The sequence below is a fragment of the Caretta caretta genome, chromosome 26, assembly GCF_965140235.1.
Source record: "Caretta caretta isolate rCarCar2 chromosome 26, rCarCar1.hap1, whole genome shotgun sequence".
Classification (NCBI taxonomy): Eukaryota; Metazoa; Chordata; order Testudines; family Cheloniidae; genus Caretta; species Caretta caretta.
In genome coordinates this window covers 7,327,139-7,351,559 of record NC_134231.1, presented here as the reverse complement: position 1 = coordinate 7,351,559, position 24,421 = coordinate 7,327,139, and the positions used below count along the sequence as shown (strand labels likewise).

The 24,421-nt window shown below is 42.5% G+C and overlaps 2 protein-coding genes and 1 non-coding gene across 4 annotated transcripts in view; 1 reads left to right on the top strand and 2 right to left on the bottom strand.

Moving 5' to 3' along the window:
* The window catches only part of STC1 (stanniocalcin 1), a 194,966-nt gene that overhangs the window by 2,194 nt on the left and 168,351 nt on the right, over nucleotides 1–24,421 (top strand). The window lies entirely within an intron of this gene.
* LOC125626317 (zinc metalloproteinase-disintegrin-like NaMP) overlaps nucleotides 1–24,421 on the bottom strand; it is a 51,348-nt gene that overhangs the window by 26,148 nt on the left and 779 nt on the right. For both annotated transcript variants that reach the window (XM_075123460.1, XM_048829103.2), the window contains exons 2-7: nucleotides 12,343–12,455; nucleotides 11,092–11,168; nucleotides 8,806–8,884; nucleotides 6,685–6,761; nucleotides 5,296–5,488; nucleotides 3,658–3,720 (exon numbers count right to left, since the gene is read on the bottom strand). In XM_075123460.1, coding sequence (XP_074979561.1) covers nucleotides 3,658–3,720; nucleotides 5,296–5,488; nucleotides 6,685–6,761; nucleotides 8,806–8,884; nucleotides 11,092–11,168; nucleotides 12,343–12,455 — 602 coding nt within the window. The remainder of the gene's footprint in view (nucleotides 1–3,657; nucleotides 3,721–5,295; nucleotides 5,489–6,684; nucleotides 6,762–8,805; nucleotides 8,885–11,091; nucleotides 11,169–12,342; nucleotides 12,456–24,421) is intronic.
* Nucleotides 1,700–1,818, bottom strand: LOC125626550 (5S ribosomal RNA). The gene has a single exon (XR_007353800.1). It is a non-coding gene; the product is annotated as a 5S ribosomal RNA (ribosomal RNA).

The window sequence follows — 24,421 nt, the reverse complement described above, 5'->3', positions numbered from 1 at the left end:
GTATCATGTGAAAGAGTAAATAACACTTCTCCATTCACTTTTTTCGCACTATTCATGATTTTGTAGCCCTCAATCATATTCCCCTTTATTTGTCTATTTTCTACAGACAACTACACACAGTACTAGAGCTACTGCAGCCCACCACACCTACTGTACTGCAATCACAATAGTATAGGTTGAGAACCAAAGGCTCAGGGACTTGGTCCCAGATCCTGTCCCCCATTCTTAGAATCATAGAACTGGAAGGGACCTCGAGAGGTCATCTAGTCCAGTCCCCTGCAGTCAAGGAAGGACTAAATATTATTCTTGTTTTTCTTTGTCGGATAACAGCTGTTCTAGATATTAAGCCAGATCTTCAGCTGATGTAAATTAGCATCATGCCATTGTAATCAGTGCTGAGTTACACCAGCTATGGATCTGGCCTATTACTTTTAACACACAGTGCCTAGAGGCTGGGACTGAGTCTCCCAGCCCAGGCAGACAGAAAAGTGCTACTGGAGTTTGAGCTAGTGTGCTAAAAATATCAGTGTGGCCTTTGTGGCTTGGACTGCAGCTCAGGCTCTCAAGCCTAGGTGGTGTGGCGGGCTTACCCTAAGGGGCCTGCAAACGCTTACTATCAGGGGTAGCATTACCGTAAGTGTTTGCTAATATGAAATCATTGGGATTAGTTCTCATAATAAACACGAAGGGCTTGATCCAAAGCCCATTAAAGTCAGTGGAAAGACTTTCCTTGATTTCAGTAGGTTTTGGATTGGACTTTACATCTGGTAGTGTTTTGTGTGCTAAAATAGAAGGTACACACATAGGGCCTGGTTCTGATCACAACCGAAATCCATTTTTCATCACTGATTTCAGTTGGTTTAATCCTGAGTGACACAAATGCAAGTGAGGAAGAATCAGATTTGCAGAGTGTTAGAGGATGTGGTACAAGGGCGACAGAGTAGCCTAAACTCATACAGATCTGGGTTTCTTCCTGTCCCTTTAGGGTCTGGTTTACATTAAAGCCCCTTTACACTGTTCTGGCAGAATTAGGAGCCTTAGAATAGATGTGAAGTACAGTTCCACTCACTCTAAGGCCCCTTTCCACTGTGGTGTAAAGGGGTCTTAGCACAAATGAGAGTGAGGCCCTTAGAATCTAAAAAAAAGAAAAAGAAAAAGAAAAAGAAAAAGTGGAAATAGCAGGTTTTATGAAAATTAGTTTAAAAGAGATTGCTCCTGGGCTGCTGTCAAGTTTCTGCCTTTGGCAAATATTTAAGGCTGAGTAAACTTCCCCCTGAAAACTGGGACATATGACGGAAGTGCCATACTTTCATAACACCAAATATAGTAATGTTCTTAGAAAATATGCTGATGGGGGGGAAAAAAGAAGAAACGATTTGGAAAAAAAATTGGTCTAGTTTTTGTTCATTATTTTTCATGCCAAGATGATTCGCCTTGCCTGGTACTGCGCTGTTTTAGTTAATGGAAACACGTGATGTAACTTCCGAGTGTTGGGTCCCGTGGATTTTAGATGAGAGGAATCATAGAATATCAGAGTTGGAAGGGACCTCAGGAGGTCATCTAGTCCAACCCCCTGCTCAAAGCAGGACCAATCCCCAATTTTTGCCCCAGATCCCTAAATGGCCCCCTCAAGGATTGAACTCACAACCCTGGGTTTAGCAGGCCAATGCTCAAACCACTGAGCTATCCCTCCCCCCCAAGCCTACAGTACCCAGTATTCCCAGGAGGTCTCCCATCCAAGTACTAACCAGGCCTGACCCTGCTTAGCTTCCAAGATCAGACGAGATCGGGCGTGTTCAGGGTGGTATGGCCATAGGAGCATGAATCAGTAAGCATGAAAGTGTCTGTCAGAAATATTATCAGCTGTGGACCTGATCCTGCAAACACAGGTTGCTTAACTTTGAGCCCACTGGTTGCAATTGAGACTATTCTTGTGCTTGAAGTTCAGCACGTATTTGTTTGCAGGATCAGGGCCTTTTTATAATATCCATATTTTACCTACACAGCAGGTTGCATAATTGATCAGCTATGATTCTCTTGTATTCAAAATCTTCTTCTTTATTTGCAAACCTCTCCTGGCCCATGAATACTTTTGGTGGCCGTAACTCTATCTGCTCCTCTCCATATTCCCTCTGCTCAGGTGGGCTCCAAATCTTTGAAAGGCTGTTGAAAATACTTATTAAAGGTATTGGGGACAAGATGGTGGTCAGGGTCATGCAGGCTAATGAGCTGATCCTACAAGCTATTCTGCATATCATAGAATAGAATCATAGAATATCAGGGTTGGAAGGGACCTCAGGAGGTCATCTAGTCCAACCCCCTGTTCAAAGTAGGACCAATCCCCAATTTTTGCCCCATATCCCTAAAGGCCCCCTCAAAGATTGAACTCACAACCCTGGGTTTAGCAGGCCAAAGCTCAAGCCACTGAGCTATCCCTCCCCCCAAAAGCTGCGCCCACTCCTCCCCCTCTTCCGCAGAGTCCTACTGAGGTAGTTAGGGTTCCATATGGGCACAGTGATTTAGATTCATAGATATTAAGGTCAGAAGGGATCATTATGATCATTTAGTCTGACCTCCTGCACAATGCAGGCCACAGAATCTCACCCACCCACTCCTGCAAAAAACCTCTCACCTATGTCTGGGCTACTGAAGTCCTCAAATCGTGGTTTAAAGACTTCAAGGAGCAGAGAATCCTCCAGCAAGTGACCCATGCCCCATGCTACAGAGGAAGGCGAAAAACCCTCCTCCAGGGCCTCTTCTAATCTGCCCTGGAGGAAAATTCCTTCCCGACCCCAAATACGGCGATCAGCTGAACCCTGAGCATATGGGCAAGATTCACCAGCCAGATACCCAGGAAAGAATTCTCTGATTTGCTTGTGTGGAGCAACTTGTGGGATCAGGGTCAAAGTGTGTCATGTGGCTGGTCCACCTAGAGGGTGACAGCCTACTACTACTACTACCAGCTAGCTCATATGATATCCTGTCCTGAGCCTCTGAGAGGCACAACACAGAACCTGCAGCCCAGGGGGATGGAGAAGACTATGGTGGCTAAGTCACCTTTGGGTCCTGCCCGCTCCAGGATGCCTGATATAATGTAGATAGTCCTGGGGGTCTCTCTCAGTTATGGCAGGCTTGGTTGGGATTCTGCAGCCCTGCCCCAGCACGCCCCATATGCCAGGGCTTACGAAGGATCTGCAGAGGACAGCCTTACAGCTATCTATCTTCCTCAGTGCCTGCACTAGGGGAATCTTCCCATAGCTAGAACTAGGGATTTTAGGTCTCCTTCTATAGCGCCCTTATGTAGTGCAACCAGGGATGGCATGTGGGTAAGGATCTCACACTAGTTGCAGGGCAACAGAGAGCCGGGCCATACACTTATATTGTCATCCAAAAAATGTCAATGTGTTGAAAAACATTTTCCAATCAGTTTTACTTGAGATCTGTATTTTGCTATCCATTGTGAATTTCAAATCTTCACCGGGCAGGATCTTCCTTGCTCGGAGTTGGCTTAAGTCTGCCCCTGCTGCTGAAGTCAAGTATAATACTCCAATTTATCTCAGTGGGAGCACAGTTAGACCGGTGCCGAATGCTTTGAAAAATCGAATCCGTAGTTGTTGTTGTAGAGGTAAAATGAAAAATGTTTGTCTGAATACTCACCGCAGCATTGTCTACAACTATGTAGACTTCGACATACTTCTTCGCTTTCAGGTATTCCTGTTTCTAAGAAAAACATTTTGCAAAAGATTGTTATGACCTGTTCCGATCTGCCCCCTTTAGATTCAAGAAGAATATTTTATAATCATATAATCTCTCTCTCTCTCTCTTTCTCGCTAAATTACTGAGCGTGGAAATGCTGTCATCTCCATTTTACAGTTGAGAAGCTCAGGCTCAGATTTTCAAAGGTATTTAAGTGCCTAAAGATGCAGAGAGGCACCTAGTAGAATTTACGAAAGCACCTTACAAAAGTCAGTTCGGTGCATAACTCCCACTGATATTGTTTGGCACCTAAGTCCCATTGACTAAGCCTAAATACCCTTGTAAATCTAGCCCAGGGTTCTTTTTTTAATTGAAATTAATTAAATTTGGGCCTTAGATCAATGTGCAACTCATATTGACCAATAATAATCAAACCTGTAGTGGGCGAACTCAATTCATTGATTCCCTGTTGTCAATTGCATGCTTGTATCTGCAGGGAGAATTTGCCTTTATTTGTGTTTTAAAGCTGCCTGCTACCACGTTAATTAACGTTGCACAATACTAATGAAAGATAAATTGGGTTCCCTCCAGCTGCGTACAGGTTTCAACGGCTTGAGTCACATTTCAGATCTGTGATTTCATATTAAAAATGTATGCCTGTCAAGGCCAAATTTTCAAAATGCCTCCAAAAATGTGTGTGCAAACTGTGCAATTTCCATGTGCAAAATGTGCATTTGCAGATGCAATATTTGCACATGTCATTTGGATGAATGTGCACATTTTTCATGCATAGGGACTGATTCTGATGTAAAGGAGTTGTAACTGAGGATCAGACCCATGGTTACAGAAGCTGACTTTAGGATTTTCTGTACTGATTTAAAACTAAATGAACTGAAAAAGGATAATATTTTCCTCTCTTTCTAAGCTGTGGGACCCCATTAAAACAGCAAGGTATACAGTGTAGCAGCGTGCATGGAACTTGGAGGGAGGAGCACAGGTTGCAGGAGAGAAGCGTTATGAGCCTGCACCAGGAGTCAGTCTGTGTGCACATGGCTAGAGCGCGCGTCACAGTTGCAGAATCTCTATAAATAGGTGCTTTAATGAAGAACCCATTTAATTTTACAAGCACGTAATTCTCTCGTGGAGTTACCCAGCACACAGAACATGAAACACAGATTGCCTCTATGCCAGCAATAACATGTTTCAGAGTAACAGCCATGTTAGTCTGTATTCGCAAAAAGAAAAGGAGTACTTGTGGCACCTTAGAGACTAACCAATTTATTTGAGCATGAGCTTTCGTGAGCTACAGCTCACTTCATCGGATGCATCTGATGAAGTGAGCTGTAGCTCACGAAAGCTCATGCTCAAATAAATTGGTTAGTCTCTAAGGTGCCACAAGTACTCCTTTTCTTTTAGCAATAACATGGTGAATCCCTAACTACACCTAAGACCCTGTCTCACATTACCCTTCTGGGTAGGAATAAAAGTGATTTTTTTCCCCCAAAATATGGTGTAATTCACCCCTTTATGCCAGGATCACAAAAACTAATTCTCAGAAATTTTCTTAGGGATTTAGTTTAACTTCAGGGCAGTACTCACTTCCAGACTGGTGCTTGATCTAGAGGACTTTTTGATAGGATCTTCTGATTCCCAGGTAGTGTTGGTTACGCCGCAAGTTTTTGGGCCTTCAACATCTTCCAGGCTTTCATATTTAAAGACTGCATGTTCCTCGCTGTCTGTGAGCTTCAGGGGTTGGATAAGGTATCTTTGACCCTGGCTCTTGAAATATCCTCTGTGAAACATTTTTTTAAAACCCTCAGATTAGAATGAAGGTGAGGATCTTTGCGAATCCATAGGATTTTATCAAAATAATAACGACTCACATTTGTGGAGCACTTTTCTCCCCTAGTATAAGGATCACACTACACACCAGTGTAATAGTACACAGTAGAATTTTAACTGCTCTCAGATACAATACACCACAGGAAGTAAAGAATGCCATGACAAACTGAAATTCTAGGAGAAATTAGATTAGAAAAGTAAAACCTACTCAAACTGGAATTAAGCCAGTGGAACAGAATTTTGTTCATGACTTCTATACTGATGAGATCTGTCTGAAAAATGGAATTTTGATTCCATGGGAAATTTGATATTTCGGCATTTATGTTCATCCTAAATCAGGAAGAAAAGATAAAATATCGAAATGAAAAGTTCAGTATAATTTTACATTGGAAATGTCAAAATGTTTTGTTTCGACATTTGTGATCAAAACAAAATGTTTTCACATTCAGAAATCAGAATGTTTCATTTCAGTGTGTTAACCTGAAACAAAACATTCTGACAGAGAATTCTGCTGAAATCAATCTTTCCCTCAGAAAATTTCTATGTGGATGAAACCCCATTTTCTGATGGAAAAATATTGCTTCTTAAATTGTTTGACCAGCCCTTGTGCTAATGTTCCCGGCCCTTCAAATTGTGCAATGGAATCTTTAATGGTTACAAAAGGACAGATCTTTGAATTGATCGTCTTGTGCAAAAGACTGGATCTCTAAAAACACTGCTCCACCTAACACCATACTCAAGCACTGGTTCAGCATTGAATGAGAAGATTAACACCTCCTGCTGAACCATCAACATAACTTCCCGCAGCACATAAGTGTTTAGTTTCCTATCTAGTATTAGAACCAGAGTGAAAATATGCAGTTGCACCTCCTCCAAACAATTGCTGATACCCTCTGGCTTTTTCTTGTCCTTTTTCCTTTTCTTTATAAACTGTTTTCCTCAGAAGTAGATCTGTAGGATAACTACTCAGACCCATTCTCATAGTGATTTCACCCTTATAGAGCTAAACTTTTGAGATCTTACTGATTCATAAGACTGGATGCAACTGTGACTGTAAATAAAGAGCAAGTGAACAAAAAGTCCTGTAGATTTAAAAAGTACATTCTTGTGTCATTTCACCATGAAGACCATTAGCTACAATCTTACTTCAAACCACTGCAGGCACTGATGCTTGCTTCTGAGTCATTATCGTTTTGGATGTGACCATCGTAAAAACAGTGGTCCTGTTAGGAAACAACGATAAATTGTCATATTGGGCCAGATCTTCAGCTGGTGTGAACTGGCTTAGCTCCAATTACGTCCGTAGCGTTATGTCATATTACATTATCTGCCGATTTGTCCCATTTAGATATTATAATTTTTCTCCGAATATTGTTTTTTGTTTTATATCAAATCTGAGTTACGGTGTTCTGGTCAGAAAGGAGGTTGGTACCCCTCTACCATCCACTTTAATTGCCTATGCTTCCAAAAGGAAATTATGACCTGTGGTACCTCCTGCTTGAAATGGAAATAGAGGGTGACAATTCCCAGGTCAGTTGCAGCAGCTCTGTGTTGGTCTGTTGGCACAAAGGTACCCTAACTTTGGCAAGTCCAAACAGTACAGGCTTTCCGCTCCATAGAAGAATCTTCAAGTGGCTTACAGCTGCCAAGTTTATTTGCCTTCTGTTGCCCTGATTCAGCAAAGCACTTTTTCATGTACTTAACTTTACACATGTGTTACCCAGGTTCTCAAAGTTAAGCACGTGCTTAAACGTGAAATAGGGATAGGATTACTCCTGTATTTAAAGTTAAGCACATGCTTAAGTGCTTTGCAGAATCAGGGGTCAGATTATGTTGTTTCAGCATGACCCCAGTGCAGGAAAGCACTTAATTATGTGCTTAACTTTACCACGATTAAGTCCTGTCAAGTCCCATTGAAGCAAAGAATATGCTTAAAAGTGAACATGTGCTTGAGGGTGAAATTTTCAAAGGTGCATAAGTGATTTAAGAACCTAAATTCCAATAGAGCCAAGTGGGTTCAATGGGATGCCTAAGTCACGTGGGTGCTTTTGAAAATGTTACCCTAACTAGTTTCTTGAATATGGGCTTGTGAAATAGCATTTAAACCCACATACAAATGTACGACTTTTATTGCTCATGGATGCTGGGTTTCACATTATGGTTTAACATCCATTCATCATGATATGTCAGTTTCTTTACAATGAAAGAATAATTAACGAAAGGAACATTATTAGAGAAAATAATAAACAATTGCTGTACACCTCATGCTGATGCAAGTTAAGCCAAAAAATGTTTAATCACAGAGCAGTACGAGCAAAGCTGGAATTCCTCGGTCATACAGTGTATCAGATGTCTGTGCCGCATGCCTTGTTTGGAATAATCTTTAACCAAATGCAAACTTCCATTTGGTGAGAGAAATAAATAGAACAATGAGGAATAGCCTCTGTAATATTAAGAAACGAAATCCTGAAGTCCTTACACAGATGTTTACCCAATCCAAATGTCTATTGTTCCTCTTACCTTCTCCAGGACAAAGAATATTTATTTCTGCATTTCAAATTGTAATTGTTAACAAACATACAATGAACAATGGCTTAAAATTGGGGGGCGGGAGGGGGTTGTAGTTCTGTGGGTCAAGACCCATAGACATAGTTAATTTAAAAAAAAAAATGTGTACAGTGACTGCCTTTGTGCTTATAACTGAGTAACTGATTGGTCATGGTCCAAGGAAGCCATCTGGTATAACCTGTAATATATTTTAATGCATCTGCTGTGTGGGTGGGAGGCAGGGTGGGTGGGGGTGTGTGTGTGTGAAGGTGTGTTTACCTGAGTTCATGATCTCACTGAGATTAGGCTCTTAAAATGAATAACATTTGCTCCTTTGTGAAACCTAGTTATGCGGTGGAAAGCCATAGAATGTTTAGTCTCAATGAGCCCCACTCCCTTTCCTCCGGGAATTCCAACAGTGTTCATAAGCTATAGACGTGTTCATAAGCTATAGATGTGCAAAAGGTTTTCTTTGTTATAAAGAAAGCTATGGTTCAGATTCTCAAGTGGTGTAAATCAGTGCAGTTCCATGGAGGTCAAGAAACACAACCTCATTCACTCATTCATCGAGGTGAGTGAAGCTATGCCAATTTATACAAGCTTAGAATCTGGACCTATATCTTCCATTATAAAGTGGATTGTTCTGTTGCTAATATGCCGGCGAATCTCACATGGAACACCACGTGATTACAGATTTGTAGAAGAGCCTTCGTATGTTACCTTGATCTGAGGGCTTGTTGTCACTTCTTGACCCTCATCTGAGTAATGAGTTTCAGAGTAGTCCTTGGCAAATAGATCCCTGGAAAGAATACAATGGGCCTGTTATTCCAGCAAATAATGATGCTGGAGTAATCAAGGGAAGAAGTAATTACATAATGAACTTCAAACCATTTTGAAACACTAGCATGCATAGTGGTGTTATTTTTAGCATCAAAAGACTGGAGAATTAAGGCCGCTGGACAATTAGGCCTCTTCACAACCCTTATCCAAACACAGGGAGAGTTCTAAAGTCAAACCAAAGCCCATTCATTGTATTAATACAAAATAACTTCCTGAGAGTATAAGACAAGACCATTTTTAAATACATATACGGGCCTGATTCTTTCTTGGGCTATACCTTGGGTAGTCATTTGTGCCATTTCAAAGTGAGTGTGAAACACTACTATTCTGATGTGTTAGTGCTTTACACCCACTTTGATTAACATACAGAGCAATGGAAGATCTGGCTCATCTACGTACAAGACACACATACATATAGAGATTGATCAATACTTTCCATTATTGCCCTCTGTTTATAAACAGTTATTTATAAGTTTGTCAAACTTTAACCCGGGGGGATGAAATTGTCCAGACTTGGTTTGTAGTTAAGGCTGACTTTTCTTCACTGTAAGTCTATCTACCTTTAGAAAGACACACATATAGGTGTAACACACTAAATAGGTGGACATGATATCCCTGGAATACATCCTTTTAATTTGGCAACAACTGAATACACTGCATTCATTTTGCATTCTGACTTGCTTGCATGCACGCTGATCACCAGTAGCTCAATCTTGCAAGATTCTGAGCACTCTGGGTCCCAATCCACCAGAGCACTTAAACAGATGCTTAATTTAAAGCAACCTGAGCAGTCCCACAGAGGTCAGTCATGAATTGGGGCCCAATTCACTTCAGCTAGTACTAATGTTCCAAACCTCTGTGAGCAATTTCAATGGGTCACCGTATTCTTAAAGAAAGGAAGCTAACGCAAAAAGGCTTCCCAATTCCTCTCCCTCTGCTCCCTTGAAATATTTTGAATAGATTAAAGCAGGGACTAACCTTTATTTATTGTTTCTATTTCTATTTTTGATACATTTAATATAAACCGATTGCCACGTTAAGGCATATTTACACAATCTTTAAAAACACGCCACTTAAAACGTACCTAAACTGACACAATGTCAAACATAAAGAACTCAAAAGACACACCCGGCCAATGCAGAATAACGATTACACGTTATTTCATGTTTGCTCTCTATGGGCCGACAGCATTCTGATATGCTCTGTTTTGTATTATAGCCTCTTCTCTATGTACCTTGCCTATACTATACGTGTAGACTAAGCTCCTCAGGCTGGGATGTGTTTCTTATTTTGCAAGATTAATTCAGAACCCAGTAAGGTTTAGAAGTCTGATCACTTGTGAACTGTCAGGACTATTTCTTTGTATTACTATTGTAATATTTTCCATTCTGAGAGAGCCTATGCCCCCCCCCCCCCCCGGAATCAGAGCTCCGCTGAATTCGGCACCGAACAAACATAACGCAAAGACAATCCCTGACACAATCCCCCGCACAATTTATAATCTAGGATTTAGACGAGAAACAAGAGGTTAATTTAGGCAAATAAGTAGGAGTGAGAGAACAAAGTTAACAGTAGAGGCAGGTATGATTTCATAAATGGGCAGTAATCGTAGTGATAGAGGTCACAGAGGGTGGCCGGCCTGACCAGTGCTATCCTAGCTGTCTGTCGGTCTACCTATCTACCTCTTGCATTTTCATAATGTCTTCCTTCTGAGGATCTCAGGATTCTTTACAAATGTGAATACACAATAGCCTGAAAGTAAATCAGTATTATTATCTCCAAGTTACAGATGGGGAAACTGAGGCACAGAGAGGGGCTCACAAGTCAAGTTTGCTGCAACCAAGGTTTTAGAATCCAACAGAAAGCAGCAGGAGCTGCAGCAGTGTCGTTATAGTCACAGCAAATGTCCTACATCTGTTTTGGAGTTCTGTCATGCTGGCCGGGCTCTGCCAGGGTGCCACTGATTCTGTTCTATTCTATTCAGATTCTTATTCTGCTGCCATCCCTATGATATCTGAGAGTTAAAATTTCAAATACACCCATCTCTTAGGAGCCTAAGTCCCATCTGCTTTTCGAAACTGTATCCTGAGTGCTTTATAGTATCTCTTTCCAGTGACCTGGGTGATTAGAGAGTGATGATGTTAAAAGAAAAGAAATTGAACTTACTTATTTTTTTCTAGATGAAGTATCACTTTCTCGCCGTTGACTTTAATTTCGTATTGCATCCTGTCGTCATATTTTGCCTGCAAATATTTGTATGTTATAATATCGAGATGAATAAGCACCAGCCTCACTGTGAATTTACTGGTCTTGAGATGCCAACACCAACTCCCCCACGACAATAAACCCGCTGCCAGTGCTAGACTAAGCATCAGTTTTTAAATGACTTGAATAAATTGATCTCTAAAATCTAAAGTCTGCTTTCAAAGGTACATGTACATCTCTGCTGACTTCGAGAGGAGACTATACTTAAGACCCAATTCTGGAAAGCACTCAAGGACATGCTTAACTTTAAGCATGTGAATAATCCTATCCCTATTCATCCAAACACCTACGCATGTTCTTAACTTTAAGCGTTTGAACTGTCTTAGTTGAACTCAGTGGTATGTTATATCCTTTTCCCCACTACCCTTTGTCTGTCTTGTCTATTTAGATTGTAAACTTTTCAGAGCAGGGACCATCTACTACTCCCTGTTTTATGCAGTGCCTAACACAACGGGCACTTGGTGAATAACTAGGCACTATCTCAATAAGAGTAATAATTATTAAAGTGCTGAAAGTTAGGCATGTGCTTATGCTTTCCTGTGTTGGGGTCTTCATCCATAGGACTCAAAGTTCTTCATAAAGGACAGCAAGTCTCACTGTCCTATTTGGCAGGTGGAGGAAGAGGGATCAAGAGAAGTTAAGTGACCTACTCACCATCCCCCAGCAGGTTGGGTTGGTGGCAGAGCTAGGAGTAGGACCCTGTCTTGGACCCTACCCGCTGATTTGTTCCGCCTCCACCCAAAGGTTGATTTGAGGGTGTGGTCGTGCTGCATACTTTGGATCTAAAACTCAACACCCTGGAACGCGAGGCGCTTCTGCTCTTCTGTTTTCCACTATCCACCCACCGCTCCACTTTTGAGCAAAAACGTGCCACTAATGCCAACGAATGAGTTGGTTTGCTCTGTGAATAAACGTATGGTCATAAGCTAGGAGGAGACTCGTCAATCACATTAAGCCTTTGCCACCTACTTTTACTGTGTGACTGTCACGGCCTGCCCTTGCAGGGGAATGGATCCAATAGTCTAGTTATTCTGTTCCATTAGTATGATCTGATGTCTGGATCTAACTTATCTTGAAAGTTAAGTACACTCTGACCCAAGACAAAACTCTCCCATTCCCATGCAAACAAATAAAAAATGCCTCCTTTATTACCCCATGGTTGGGATTTTGGTTTCCTGCTACATCTCTTTTATGTAATTGGTGTAATTTTTGTGGGTATATCACTTCGTAGTCCTTCACCCCCGGTAATTGCCTTCGTGCAGTCCCTAGGGGAAACAAAAAGATTTGTCAAAACAAAGGTATTTATTTTATTTTTTTTTTAAGTTCCAGAGTTTCTAAATGCTGTATTGTTTTATTTAATTTTCATGCAATTCATAGAACCCTATTCTAGCACTGCGTGATTTTTATATCAACACATTGGGCCAGATTTTCAAGATGTCGCCTTTACTTTTGCATTCGCTGTTTTGCAACTGATGCAGGTGATTCTGTAGAGTTAATGATCTCCAGGCTCTGTTACAGAAAGTTGTTCAAATTAACAAAGAATTCCTCCTGTATGGTAGGTAAGTAAGTTCACAGCATTCATGGGTAGTTGGGAGCAATCTGATTCATTCTTTAGAAAAAAGAAAAGGAGGACTTGTGGCACCTTAGAGCCTAACCAATTTATTTGAGCATAAGCTTCCGTGAGCTACAGCTCACTTCATCGGACGAGTACTTCATAAAGGTACTGTAGCTCACGGAAGCTTATGCTCAAATAAATTGGTTAGGCTCTAAGGTGCCACAAGTACTCCTTTTCTTTTTGCGAATACAGACTAACACGGCTGTTACTCTGAAACCATTCTTTAGAAATATTTTCAACTAGTCTTTTCACAGAAATAGCTTGCAGTTAACCTTCCACCTATAGCATGTTTCACCTACTATATTTTACTGGGTGTGATTATGTGCATGTGATAGTTGAAAACTTTTCTTTTCTCTGCTTTTTATTGTTGTCTTTTTCTCTCCTTTTGTTCAGTTCTCTCCTACTCCTTGCTCCCACTTTTTATTGGGGTTTTATACAGGAGTATGAAATATGTTTTGTTCCTTATGAGAACACTTCATACCAGCTGTTTTGTGATCAATATAGTTGTGTTGGACGCTTGTAGGAGAAAGAGTGGTTCATAGATTTGAAAGCCAGAAGGGACCGTTACGATCAACTAATCTGGCTTCCTGCATAACACAGACCAAGAGATGGTGGCCACAGGAAGGAACTGTAAGAGATGGCAAGAGTAATATCAAACCCTTAGACTGAGGGTGTGCCCATCATTGGTTGGTTGGATTCATAGTCTGTTTGTGGTTAGCCCTTCAGCTACTGCGAGAATATCCATGGACAGCAACAGCCATATTGGCTTTTTTTCTCCTCTTCAGCAGGCCAGGAGGTTGCAGCTCTCTCTTCTGGGTGCAGAGTTGGTGAGCACCGTGTTTCCATAGAACTGAGCTACCATATTGCATTCCTCATGCAGAAACTATCCCCAGTCCATAGCACAAGCAGTTGGGCACCACATGTTGCTGAAACCAAGCGCAACACTGGATTGTGCGGCCAAAATTTGCAAAAGTTAAGAGTGGTTTTTTTGGTGCTTTGGATTTTGGGTTTCCAGCCTGCAACAACCTTAGAGGGTCTGATTTTCATGAAGGGCTAAGCAGACGTGCTCTAAAAATCAGGCCCTGCTAAAACATCTGTCTCAAGTTGGGCACTGGACAAATTGGACACGAGTCTCTTTTTGAAAATTTAGCCTGAACTCATTAATATTAATAACCTGTGCTGAGACTGCACCTTTCACTTGAGGATGTCAAAGCACTTTACGTGCATGGATAAGTCTCAAAACACGGGTGTGAGACAGGTCTTTTTATTAGCCCTATTTTGGAGGTGGGTAAACTTAGGCATAGAAAGGATAAGTAAGTTGCATAGTGAGTCAGTGGCAGAGCTGAGAATAAACTCCAAGAGGCCAGATGGCTAGGCATGTGATCTAACCATTTTGCTCTGCCCTTTCTCACTAGAGTAAGTTGAAAAATTTCCAGCAAGATATCTTTTTTTCTATGGAAAATGGCTTGTCAATGAAACAGAAATTTTGCCAAAAAAGTTCTGGTTTTGTCCCAAAAAGGGGGGGGGGGGGCAGTTGTCACTGAAAACCCGAAAATCTGAATCTTTGTATGCCAAAATCAGAAAAATTTCAAAGGGAACTATCATCGGGGAAAAATTCATTTCACAGACGGCATACAGGTGCTTGCATACTAGAAGTATCAGTTGGTAGAATATGGATATTTTATCCAGCTAAGCATATGTATTAGTATGGCCTTTGGGGTTGGACAAATCGAGTTCACTCCTTTTGAGGCTATTTAAATGTTCTTCAGATTCACACAAAAGCTCTGTCGATATCCAAGTCCAGGGTGAGTTAAATGCTAAAAGGCCCTGAGGCTATGAAACTTTGGCAATGGCTGACTGATAGCACGCTTCATTGTGAACAGATGTGCACAACACTACTCACCGTGCCAGAATACAAGGAAACCAGTTACATAATCAGGGAGCCTCATGGTTACTCAGTACATCGGTATGTGCACAATTTGCAATACCCGGCAGTTGTCTCCTGCGCCATTATTGTATGGGAGAGCTGCAGTCCGTATTAAGGGTCAGATTGTACCTTGATGGGCACCTGCCCGCACTGGGGGCAATTCAGAGCTGCATCAACTCAGTGTTAGCTCGAGGGCGGATAGTTCTTTGGGGCAGGTGCATCCGGCTGTCATGGGGGCTGGTGAGTAGGTATGGGTGGGCATTGTGTTAAGGACTCCAGGAGTAATGGTCTCAAGTTGCAGTGTGGGAGGTTTAGGTTGGATATTAGGAAAAACTTTTTCACTAGGAGGGTGGTGAAACACTGGAATGCGTTACCTAGGGAGGTGGTGGAATCTCCTTCCTTTGAGGTTTTTAAAGTCAGGCTTGACAAAGCCCTGGCTGGGATGATTTAGTTGGGGATTGGTCCTGCTTTGAGCAGGAGGTTGGACTAGATGTCCTGAGGTCCCTTTCAACCCTGATGTTCCATGATTCTAAGGAAGGTGCAGCAGGCTATCCTTCTCCCCCGACTTTCCCCACACACAGTGCATCTGGCTATTTTCACTGCTTGGTGTGCAGATGGGAGCAGGACCATGGCTCTTTTCGGGTGGATTGCAACCAAATGGATGATAGCAAGGAGTTGACCTTGCGCTGAGGAGGGCCCAGGAGCTTGAATTGTACCTTCCTTATGCAGAGTCATCTCCTCATTCCTTCTCTTCCCCCCTTGTGCTATCATAGACTGGCCCTAGTCATGTTACCAGTGCTCTTTTGGCAGTGTGTGTCTTCTGTCCTACTTGAAGAGCAAAATTCTCCTCTCAGGACTCTCAGATCTCTATTGGGTATAATGCTGAGCTCAGTGCAAGGGCAGGAGAGCAGATTGCATTTCAGATGGGCGTTGTGGATTTGGCTGTGGGAGCCCCGTCCTTATTAAATTATTAGCTAACTGTAGCTCTGGCTAGATCTGATCTTGCTTCTAGATCCCTCTGTTACACTCGACAAACTCAGACTGGGGCAGAGCATCTTTCTTCTGTGCACTGCTCCGAGGTCTATCTCAAAGCGCATGAGTGTTTTTGAAAAATCTGATCTATTTCATGTTAACAGGTTAATTGTGATTATTTCTCCCACTCAGAAACATAAATACATTTCTGCTCAGACTGCACAGGATATGTGGCACCTGTGTATCTTTTATATACTAGTGACAGCTAATGTCTGTTTACTCTAAATATTACTCCATCATGCTCTACACCGGCCTCTGCTGAGTAACCCCATGATCTTAACCCTGGGCTCACTACTCCAACCTTCTGTACAACCCCTTTGTTGCATTATATCTGAGCCCGCAATGCATGAAAGCACTAAGGCCCATAGAATCATAGAATATCAGGGTCGGAAGGGACCTCAGGAGGTCATCTAGTCCAACCCCCTGCTCAAAGCAGGACCGATCCCCAATTAAATCATCCCAGCCAGGGCTTTGTCAAGCCTGACCTTAAAAACTTCTAAGGAAGGAGATTCCACCACCTCCCTAGGTAACGCATTCCAGTGTTTCACCACCCTCCTAGTGAAAAAGTTTTTCCTAATATCCAACTTAAATCTCCCCCACTGCAACTTGAGACCATTACTCCTTGTTCTGTCATCAGCTACCACCGAGAACAGTCTAGATCCATCCTCTTTGGAACCCCCTTTCAGGTAGTTGAAAGCAGCTATCAAATCCCCCCTCACTCTTCTCTTCCGCAGACTAAACATCCCCAGTTCCCTCAGCCTCTCCTCATAACTCATGTGTTCCAGTCCCCTAATCATTTTTGTTGCCCTCCGCTGGACATATTCCAATTTTTCCACATCCTTCTTGTAGTGTGGGGCCCAAAACTGGACACACTACTCCAGATGAGGCCTCACCAGTGTCAAATAGAGGGGAATGATCACATCCCTCGATCTGCTGGCAATGCCCCTACTTATACATCCCAAAATGCCATTGGCCTTCTTGGCAACAAGGGCACACTGTTGACTCATATCCAGCTTCTCGTCCACTGTAACCCCTAGGTCCTTTTCTGCAGAACTGCTACTGAGCCATTCGGTCCCTAGTCTGTAGCGATGTATTGGGTTCTTCCTTCCTAAGTGCAGGACTCTGCACTTGTCCTTGTTGAACCTCATCAGATTTCTTTTGGCCCAATCCTCCAATTTGTCTAGGGCCCTCTGTATCCTATCCCTACCCTCCAGCGTATCTACCTCTCCTCCCAGTTTAGTGTCATCTGCAAACTTGCTGAGGGTGCAATCCACACCATCCTCCAGATCATTTATGAAGATATTGAACAAAACCAGCCCCAGGACCAACGCTTGGGGCACTCCACTTGATACCGGCTGCCAACTAGACATGGATCCATTGATCACTACCAGTTGAGCCCGACAATCTAGCCAGCTTTCTATCCACCTTATAGTCCATTCATCCAGCCCATACTTTTTTAACTTGCTGGCAAGAATACTGTGGTAGACCGTGTCAAAAGCTTTGCTAAAGTCAAGGAACAACACGTCCACTGCTTTCCCTTCATCCACAGAGCCAGTTATCTCGTCATAGAAGGCAATTAGATTAGTCAGGCATGACTTGCCCTTGGTGAATCCATGCTGACTGTTCCTGACCACTTTCCTCTCCTCTAAGTGCTTCAGAATTAATTCCTTGAGGACCTGCTCCATGATTTTTCCAGGGACTGAGGTGAGGCTGACTGGCCTGTAGTTCCCAGGATCTTCCTTCTTCCCTTTTTTAAAGATGGGCACTACATTAGCCTTTTTCCAGTCGTACTTAACTATAAGTCCAATGGGACTTAAGCACATGCTTAAGTGTTGTCCTGGATAGAGATGCTTTCTTGAGTCAGGGTCTACCTTAGTTTTTAATCTCTTTGCAGCAGAGAACTTCTACATATTGGGTAGCATCTAGTGTACGATTAGGTACTATTAGCATAAAACATAATAGCTGTAACAGACCAGTTGCATAGGGGTCTTCTAAGATAGTTCCTTCAGGAAGAACTTGATTGTTCTGGATTGCTACGGATTCCTTTGTGATGTTGATCATATATGTGGGAATATACACGAGTCCATCTATCTTCTTATCCCAGGTGGCTGCTGTGAATCTGTTACTCGTACATTATTTCCATCTACCATGATCTCCCTTTCAACAAGCTTTGAGATAGCAGAAGCCATATGACTGATGCACTGGACCAGTGGTTCTCAAACTGTGGGTCGGGACCCCATTTTAATGAGGTTGCCATGGCTGGGATTAGACTTGTTGGGGCTAGGGTCCAAGCCCAAGCCTCACTACTCAGGGCCAAAGCCCAAGCCCCACCATGCAGGGCGGGGCTCAGTTTGGGTTTGCTTCCAGCTCCAGAGTCCCTGGGCTTTGTTCTCACCACAGGAGTCACCAGGACCCCCACTTCCCACTCCAGGATACATGTCTCTGTGCACCTCTTCCACTCCATTACAGCCAGTTCATGCTTCTGGGTCTTAATAGCTTTGTCTTTTAAATCCAGGATTTGCTGGTGGGCAACCTTTTCTTTTTCCAGGGCAGCCTTTTCCTGGGCAAATTGCACATCAGTTTCCATTTGTTTTCCCTTTAGACTGTCACTCGATGAGCTGGGATACCACAGAGGAACCCCCTCCTGCCAAAACAGGCACCCCTTCACTCTTGTCTAGCTAAGTTAAGACACTCCAGTCAGCTTCAGCACAAAGAAAAGGAGTACTTGTGGCACCTTAGAGACTAACAAATGTATTTGAGCATAAGCTTTCATGAGCTACAGCTCACTTCACCGGATGCATAAAGTGGAAAGTACAGTGAGGAGATTTTATATACACACAGACTGTGAAAAAATACACATTGTAAGGAGAAAGAAAAGGAGTACTTGTGGCACCTTAGAGACTAACCAATTTATTTGAGCATGAGCTTTCGTGAGCTACAGCTCACTTCATCAGATGTAGCTCACGAAAGCTCATGCTCAAATAAATTGGTTAGTCTCTAAGGTGCCACAAGTACTCCTTTTCTTTTTGCGAATACAGACTAACACGGCTGTTCCTCTGAAACCTGTCATTGTAAGGAGAGTGATCACTTAAGATGAGCTATTATTACTAGCAGGAGAGTGGGGTGGGGGGAGAGAAAACCTTTTGAAGTGATAATCAAGGTGGGCCATTTGCAGCACATTTCCAGGAGTTAACAAGAACATCTGAGGAACGGTGGAGGGGGGAATAAACAAGGGGAAATAGTTTTACTTAGTATAATGACTCAACCACTCCCAGTCTCTATTCAAGCCTAAGTTAATTGTATCCAATTTGCAAATTAATTCCAATTCAGCAGTCTCTCCTTGGAGTCTGTTTTCGAAGTTTTTTTGTTGAAGGATAGTCACTTTGAGATCAGAAATCGAGTGACCAGAGAGATTGAAGTGTTCTCCGACTGGTTTATGAATGTTATAATTCTTGACATCTGATTTGTGTCCATTTATTCTTTTATGTAGAGACTGTCCAGTTTGACCAATGTACATGGCAGAGGGGCATTGCTGGCACATGATGGCATATATCACATTGGTAGATGTGCAGGTGAACGAGCCTCTGATAGTGTGGCTGATGTGATTAGGCCCTATGATGGTGTCCCCTCAATAGATATGTGGACACAGTTGGCAACGGGCTTTGTTGCAAGGATAGCACAGACACAGAGGTTGGACCACACCCATCTTCAGTTCACTGAAACAGATGCACTCAGCTCAGGGGCTTCTTCGTTAACAGAGACTTTCACAGCACCCAGTGTTCAGCCTTTCTGGGCAATTTGCGACCTGTGCAGTTTTAGCAACTTCTGATCTTCCCTCTTACTTATTTTGCTTCCTTTTCTGTCCCTACTTCCCTTACCCAAAATAAGCAAACAGAAAATAACCAAACAGGAACCACTTTGTCTGTTCTCCAGCCACTACACTTAAAACTTACTTAAAATCACTACCGCTACCTCAAAGCAATCAGCTGTGCACAGATCCTGCCCGACTACACCACTGTGACGGGTTGGATCACAGAAACCCCCTGGGAGCTGCCACTTGATATGCAAAGACTACTTCTGCCCCTGCTTTCCTGCCTTGCCAGCTTGGGTCTCCAGCATCGTGTCCTGCTGAGCCAGACACGCCAGTCTGCTCCAACACAGAGCCAGGGTCTGAACCACATCCCCCCAAAGCTGCAGGCTTGATTGAAAGCAACTTAGGAAATGTGCCTGTCCTTGACACTCAGATGCCCAATTCCCAATGGGGTCCAAACCCCAAATAAATCCGTTTTATCCTGTATAAAGCTTATACAGGGTAAACTCGTAAATTGTTCGCTCTCTATAACGCTGATAAAGAGCGATGCTCTACTGTTTGCCCCTGGTATTAATGCATAGACTGGGTTAATTAATAAGTATTAAGTGATTTTATTAAATAGAGCAAGTAGGATTTCAGTGGTTCCAAGTAGTAACAGACAGAACAAAGTGAATTACCAAGCAAAATAAAATAAAACACGCAAGTCTAAGTCTAGTACAGTAATAAAAACGGAATACAGATAAAAAGAAAAGGAGTACTTGTGGCACCTTAGAGACTAACCAATTTATTTGAGCATGAGCTTTCGTGAGCTACAGCTCACTTCATCCCAGCCAGGGCTTTGTCAAGCCTGACCTTAAAAACCTCTAAGGAAGGAGATTCTACCACCTCCCTAGGTAACGCATTCCAGTGTTTCACCACCCTCTTAGTGAAAAAGTTTTTCCTAATATCCAATCTAAACCTCCCCCACTGCAACTTGAGACCATTACTCCTCGTTCTGTCATCTGCTACCATTGAGAACAGTCTAGAGCCATCCTCTTTGGAACCCCCTTTCAGGTAGTTGAAAGCAGCTATCAAATCCCCCCTCATTCTTCTCTTCTGCAGGCTAAACAATCCCAGCTCCCTCAGCCTCTCCTCATAAGTCATGTGTTCTAGACCCCTAATCATTTTTGTTGCCCTTCGCTGGACTCTCTCCAATTTATCCACATCCTTCTTGAAGTGTGGGGCCCAAAACTGGACACAGTACTCCAGATGAGGCCTCACCAATGTCGAATAGAGGGGAACGATCACGTCCCTCGATCTGCTCGCTATGCCCCTACTTATACATCCCAAAATGCCATTGGCCTTCTTGGCAACAAGGGCACACTGCTGACTCATATCCAGCTTCTCGTCCACTGTCACCCCTAGGTCCTTTTCCGCAGAACTGCTGCCTAGCCATTCGGTCCCTAGTCTGTAGCTGTAGCTTTCGAGTCTGGGCACAATCCTTTCCCCTGGAACAGCCCTTGTTCCAGCTCAGGTGCTCGCTAGCAGATTTCTCATGATGGCTGCCTCTTTGTTCTGTTCCACCCTCTTTATATATCTTTTGCATAAGGCGGGAATTCTTTGTCCCTCTGGGTTCCCACCTCTCCTCAATGGAAAAGCACCAGGTTAAAGATGGATTCCAGTTCAGGTGACATGATCACATGTCACTGTAAGACTTCATTACCCACTTGCCAGCATACAGGTATACAGGAAGACTTACAAGTAAAACAGAAAGAAAAGGAGTACTTGTGGCACCTTAGAGACAAACAAATTTATTTGAGCATAGGCTCATGCATAAGCATGCAATCAATCATCATTTTCCACAGATTGCATCTGATGAAGTGAGCTGTAGCTCACGAAAGCTTATGCTCAAAGGTGCCACAAGTACTCCTCTTCTTTTTGCGAATACAGACTAACAGGGCTGCTGTAGTAAAACAGAGCCATCTACAGTTAATTGTCCTGGTTAATGGGAGCCATTAAGATTCCAACCCACCGTTAATGGCCCACACTCTGCATAACTACAACAGGACCTCGGAGTTATAGTTCATATTTCTAGTTTCAGATACAAGAGTGATATATTTATACACATAGAATGACCACACTCAGTAGATTATAAGCTTTGTAATGATAACTTACAAGAGACCTTTTGCATGAAGCATATTTTAATTACATTATAGTCACACTCATCAGCATACTTTCACAAAATCATACAGAGTGCAACATCACAGTGTTGCAAAGTGATCTGAATGTAAATGACTATGCCGTCCCCACTACATTAGAATGACTAATACTGGTACCACCGAGGTTCAGCCAATCCTAACTGCTGGATCAGAGTATTATGGCTACTCTGGACCAGTTAGATCTCCATATCCCTATAGGTTCTTTGTCACCAATCCAGAACTGAGTCATGAAATAGTCTCGAATATCTATAGGAAGAGCTGCTCTTGTTTCCCAAGATGCTCTTGTTTCCTCATCCTCTAATCCAGCAGTTCTCAAACTGTGGGTCAGGACCCCAAAGTGGATCGTGACTCTGTTTTAATGGGGTCACCAGGTTTGGAGTTAGATTGTCTGGGGTCCGGGGCTGAAGCCCAAGCCCGAATCCCACTGCCTGGGGTCAGGCTTCAGCTGGGGGTGGTGGGGCTCAGGTTACAAGACCTGGGGTTTCAGCTTTGGCCCCCCAATTGGGTGGGCTCATGCTTCAGTCCCCCCTCCTGGGGTCATGTAGTAATTTTTGTTGTCAGAATGGGGTCACAGTCAATGAAGTTTGAGAACCCCTGCACTGGACGACAGCTACTCTCCTGTTTTGGACAGATCATGCCCAGCGTGGATCATATACTAGTACCACTGTGATGTGGTGTGCAAGCTCTTGATATCCCTGTCTGGAGCATGGAACCATGTCCAAAATTCATTAGGATCACTAGAGTGAAAGGGCATTAAGATGTGCAGAACTAGAATCTGGGTCTGGGTCTCCTGGGTCCAAATTGGAATGAAAACAAAAAAAAATCAAAGTTTCCCAGAAAATGATTGGGGCGGGGGACAGACATTGTATTGGGCCATTCAAAACATTTCATTGTGTTAAAGTTGAAATGCTTTGTTCTGATTTTTGACTTTAAAATGTTATGCTGTATCATAATTTATAATATAAACTAAAATACATTTTGAAATGAAAAGTCATTTCAACGCATACCTTCAAAAGGCTTTGTTCTGAAAAGGTCAAAACGCTTCATTTCAACTTTTGTTTTTAAAAAACTGAAACTTTGTTGAAATTGACACATTCCCATGGAAAGTTTCTAGTTCAATGACATGTTTGACTCGCTGTGGTGGCATTTAAAATGGACTGGGCAAAGCTTTGGCAAATATGCTGAAAAGTAGGGAACATACATGTCCATGACGGAGGTGGCAGGAGAGACATCTTAGATGACCCCAATGGCCTTTTTCCATCTCCCCTTGTGTACGTGGATATGTTGTAGTCTGACTGTGCAGTAGTGAAGTACGTGCTAGAGGTATTGTGGTAATGAAGAGCTTACTAAGGGTCAGAAGAAGAATTTTTCAGCTTCTGCACTGAAGAACATCAGTGTATCACGACCTGATTTTCAGAGGTGCTCTGCACATGTGACTTCTCTTGAAGGTGTTCAGAGTCTCTGAAAATCAGATTCTGTCCTATAAGACATCACAAGGCCTATATACCACATAGGCCCCCTTTAATCCCATTGCAGGGGGGTGAATTTCACCCTAAAGGACAAATTTTCAAGGGTTCAGCACCTACATTTGGGACCAGAATTTCAAAAATAGGTCGGCTCCTATTTTAATCACATAAATAAAGTCCAGATTTTCCTAAGCGCTCAGGACCCCATTGTGACCCTTGTAGCCAGATTTTCAAAAGAGCTCAGCACCCAGCGAACGTTGCTGCGTTCTATGGGTCTGATTTTCCAGCTACTCCATTTGAGAAGTACTTCCTTATGTAAATAGTTTCAGTGAAATCAGTGGATCTCTTCAGTGAATAATAGGACTACTTGTGTGGGCGAGCACTAATCAGAGAGTGTGAGTTGCTGAAACAGCCCCTTGTTTGGTTTTGTCTAGAAGAGGAAAAGTCTTTGAGTGGTGTCACTGAAATCAACCTAACCAAAACTTCCTATTGCAGATTCAGGGTAACGCCTTTATCTTGATTTTTAGCAAGTCAAATTACAGCCTCCGTTGCTCAAGTTAGGTTGGGTTTCGCTAGGTAGCCTGATCTAAACCTGACCTTTTCTCTAGTCAAGACAAGCCTTATGGTTTAATACCTTTGTGATGTATTTCAAATGAGGATTTTTAGCTACAAGATTCTGGGTATGTTAAGTAAGCAGTTATATTTTGTTCTGTTTCTAATAGTTTTCCTAGAGTCAGTTCTTCAGAGTGAATGTTCGGTGTCATCTTGTTTTGCTTCAGGCATGATTTTAACTCAGTTTTTTCTGAGCAAGAAGTTTAGTCTGGATCTGTTACAACAGGTTAAAAAATTGGTGATAAGGCGTAAATAAATACTGCAATTTCCCAACCATCTTAAATCAGGAATTAAGACCACCAGTTAGTGTGGATCTACATATGAAAATGAAATCTGTTTGATCAAGATATATAAAGTCTCAAGGGGAAGATTTTCAGAACTCTTCACAAGAAAATGCATATAATTCCATACACACTTCTGTTTAATTCTATACATAATATATGTGTGCACTGAAGACCATTACATGTCCAAGTGACCATGAATCGCGTGTGCAAATTTGTGCATATTTGTGCATGTCATGTTCTGAAAATCTGCTCCTGATTCAAATAGCAAGCAAGCAAGAATACACTC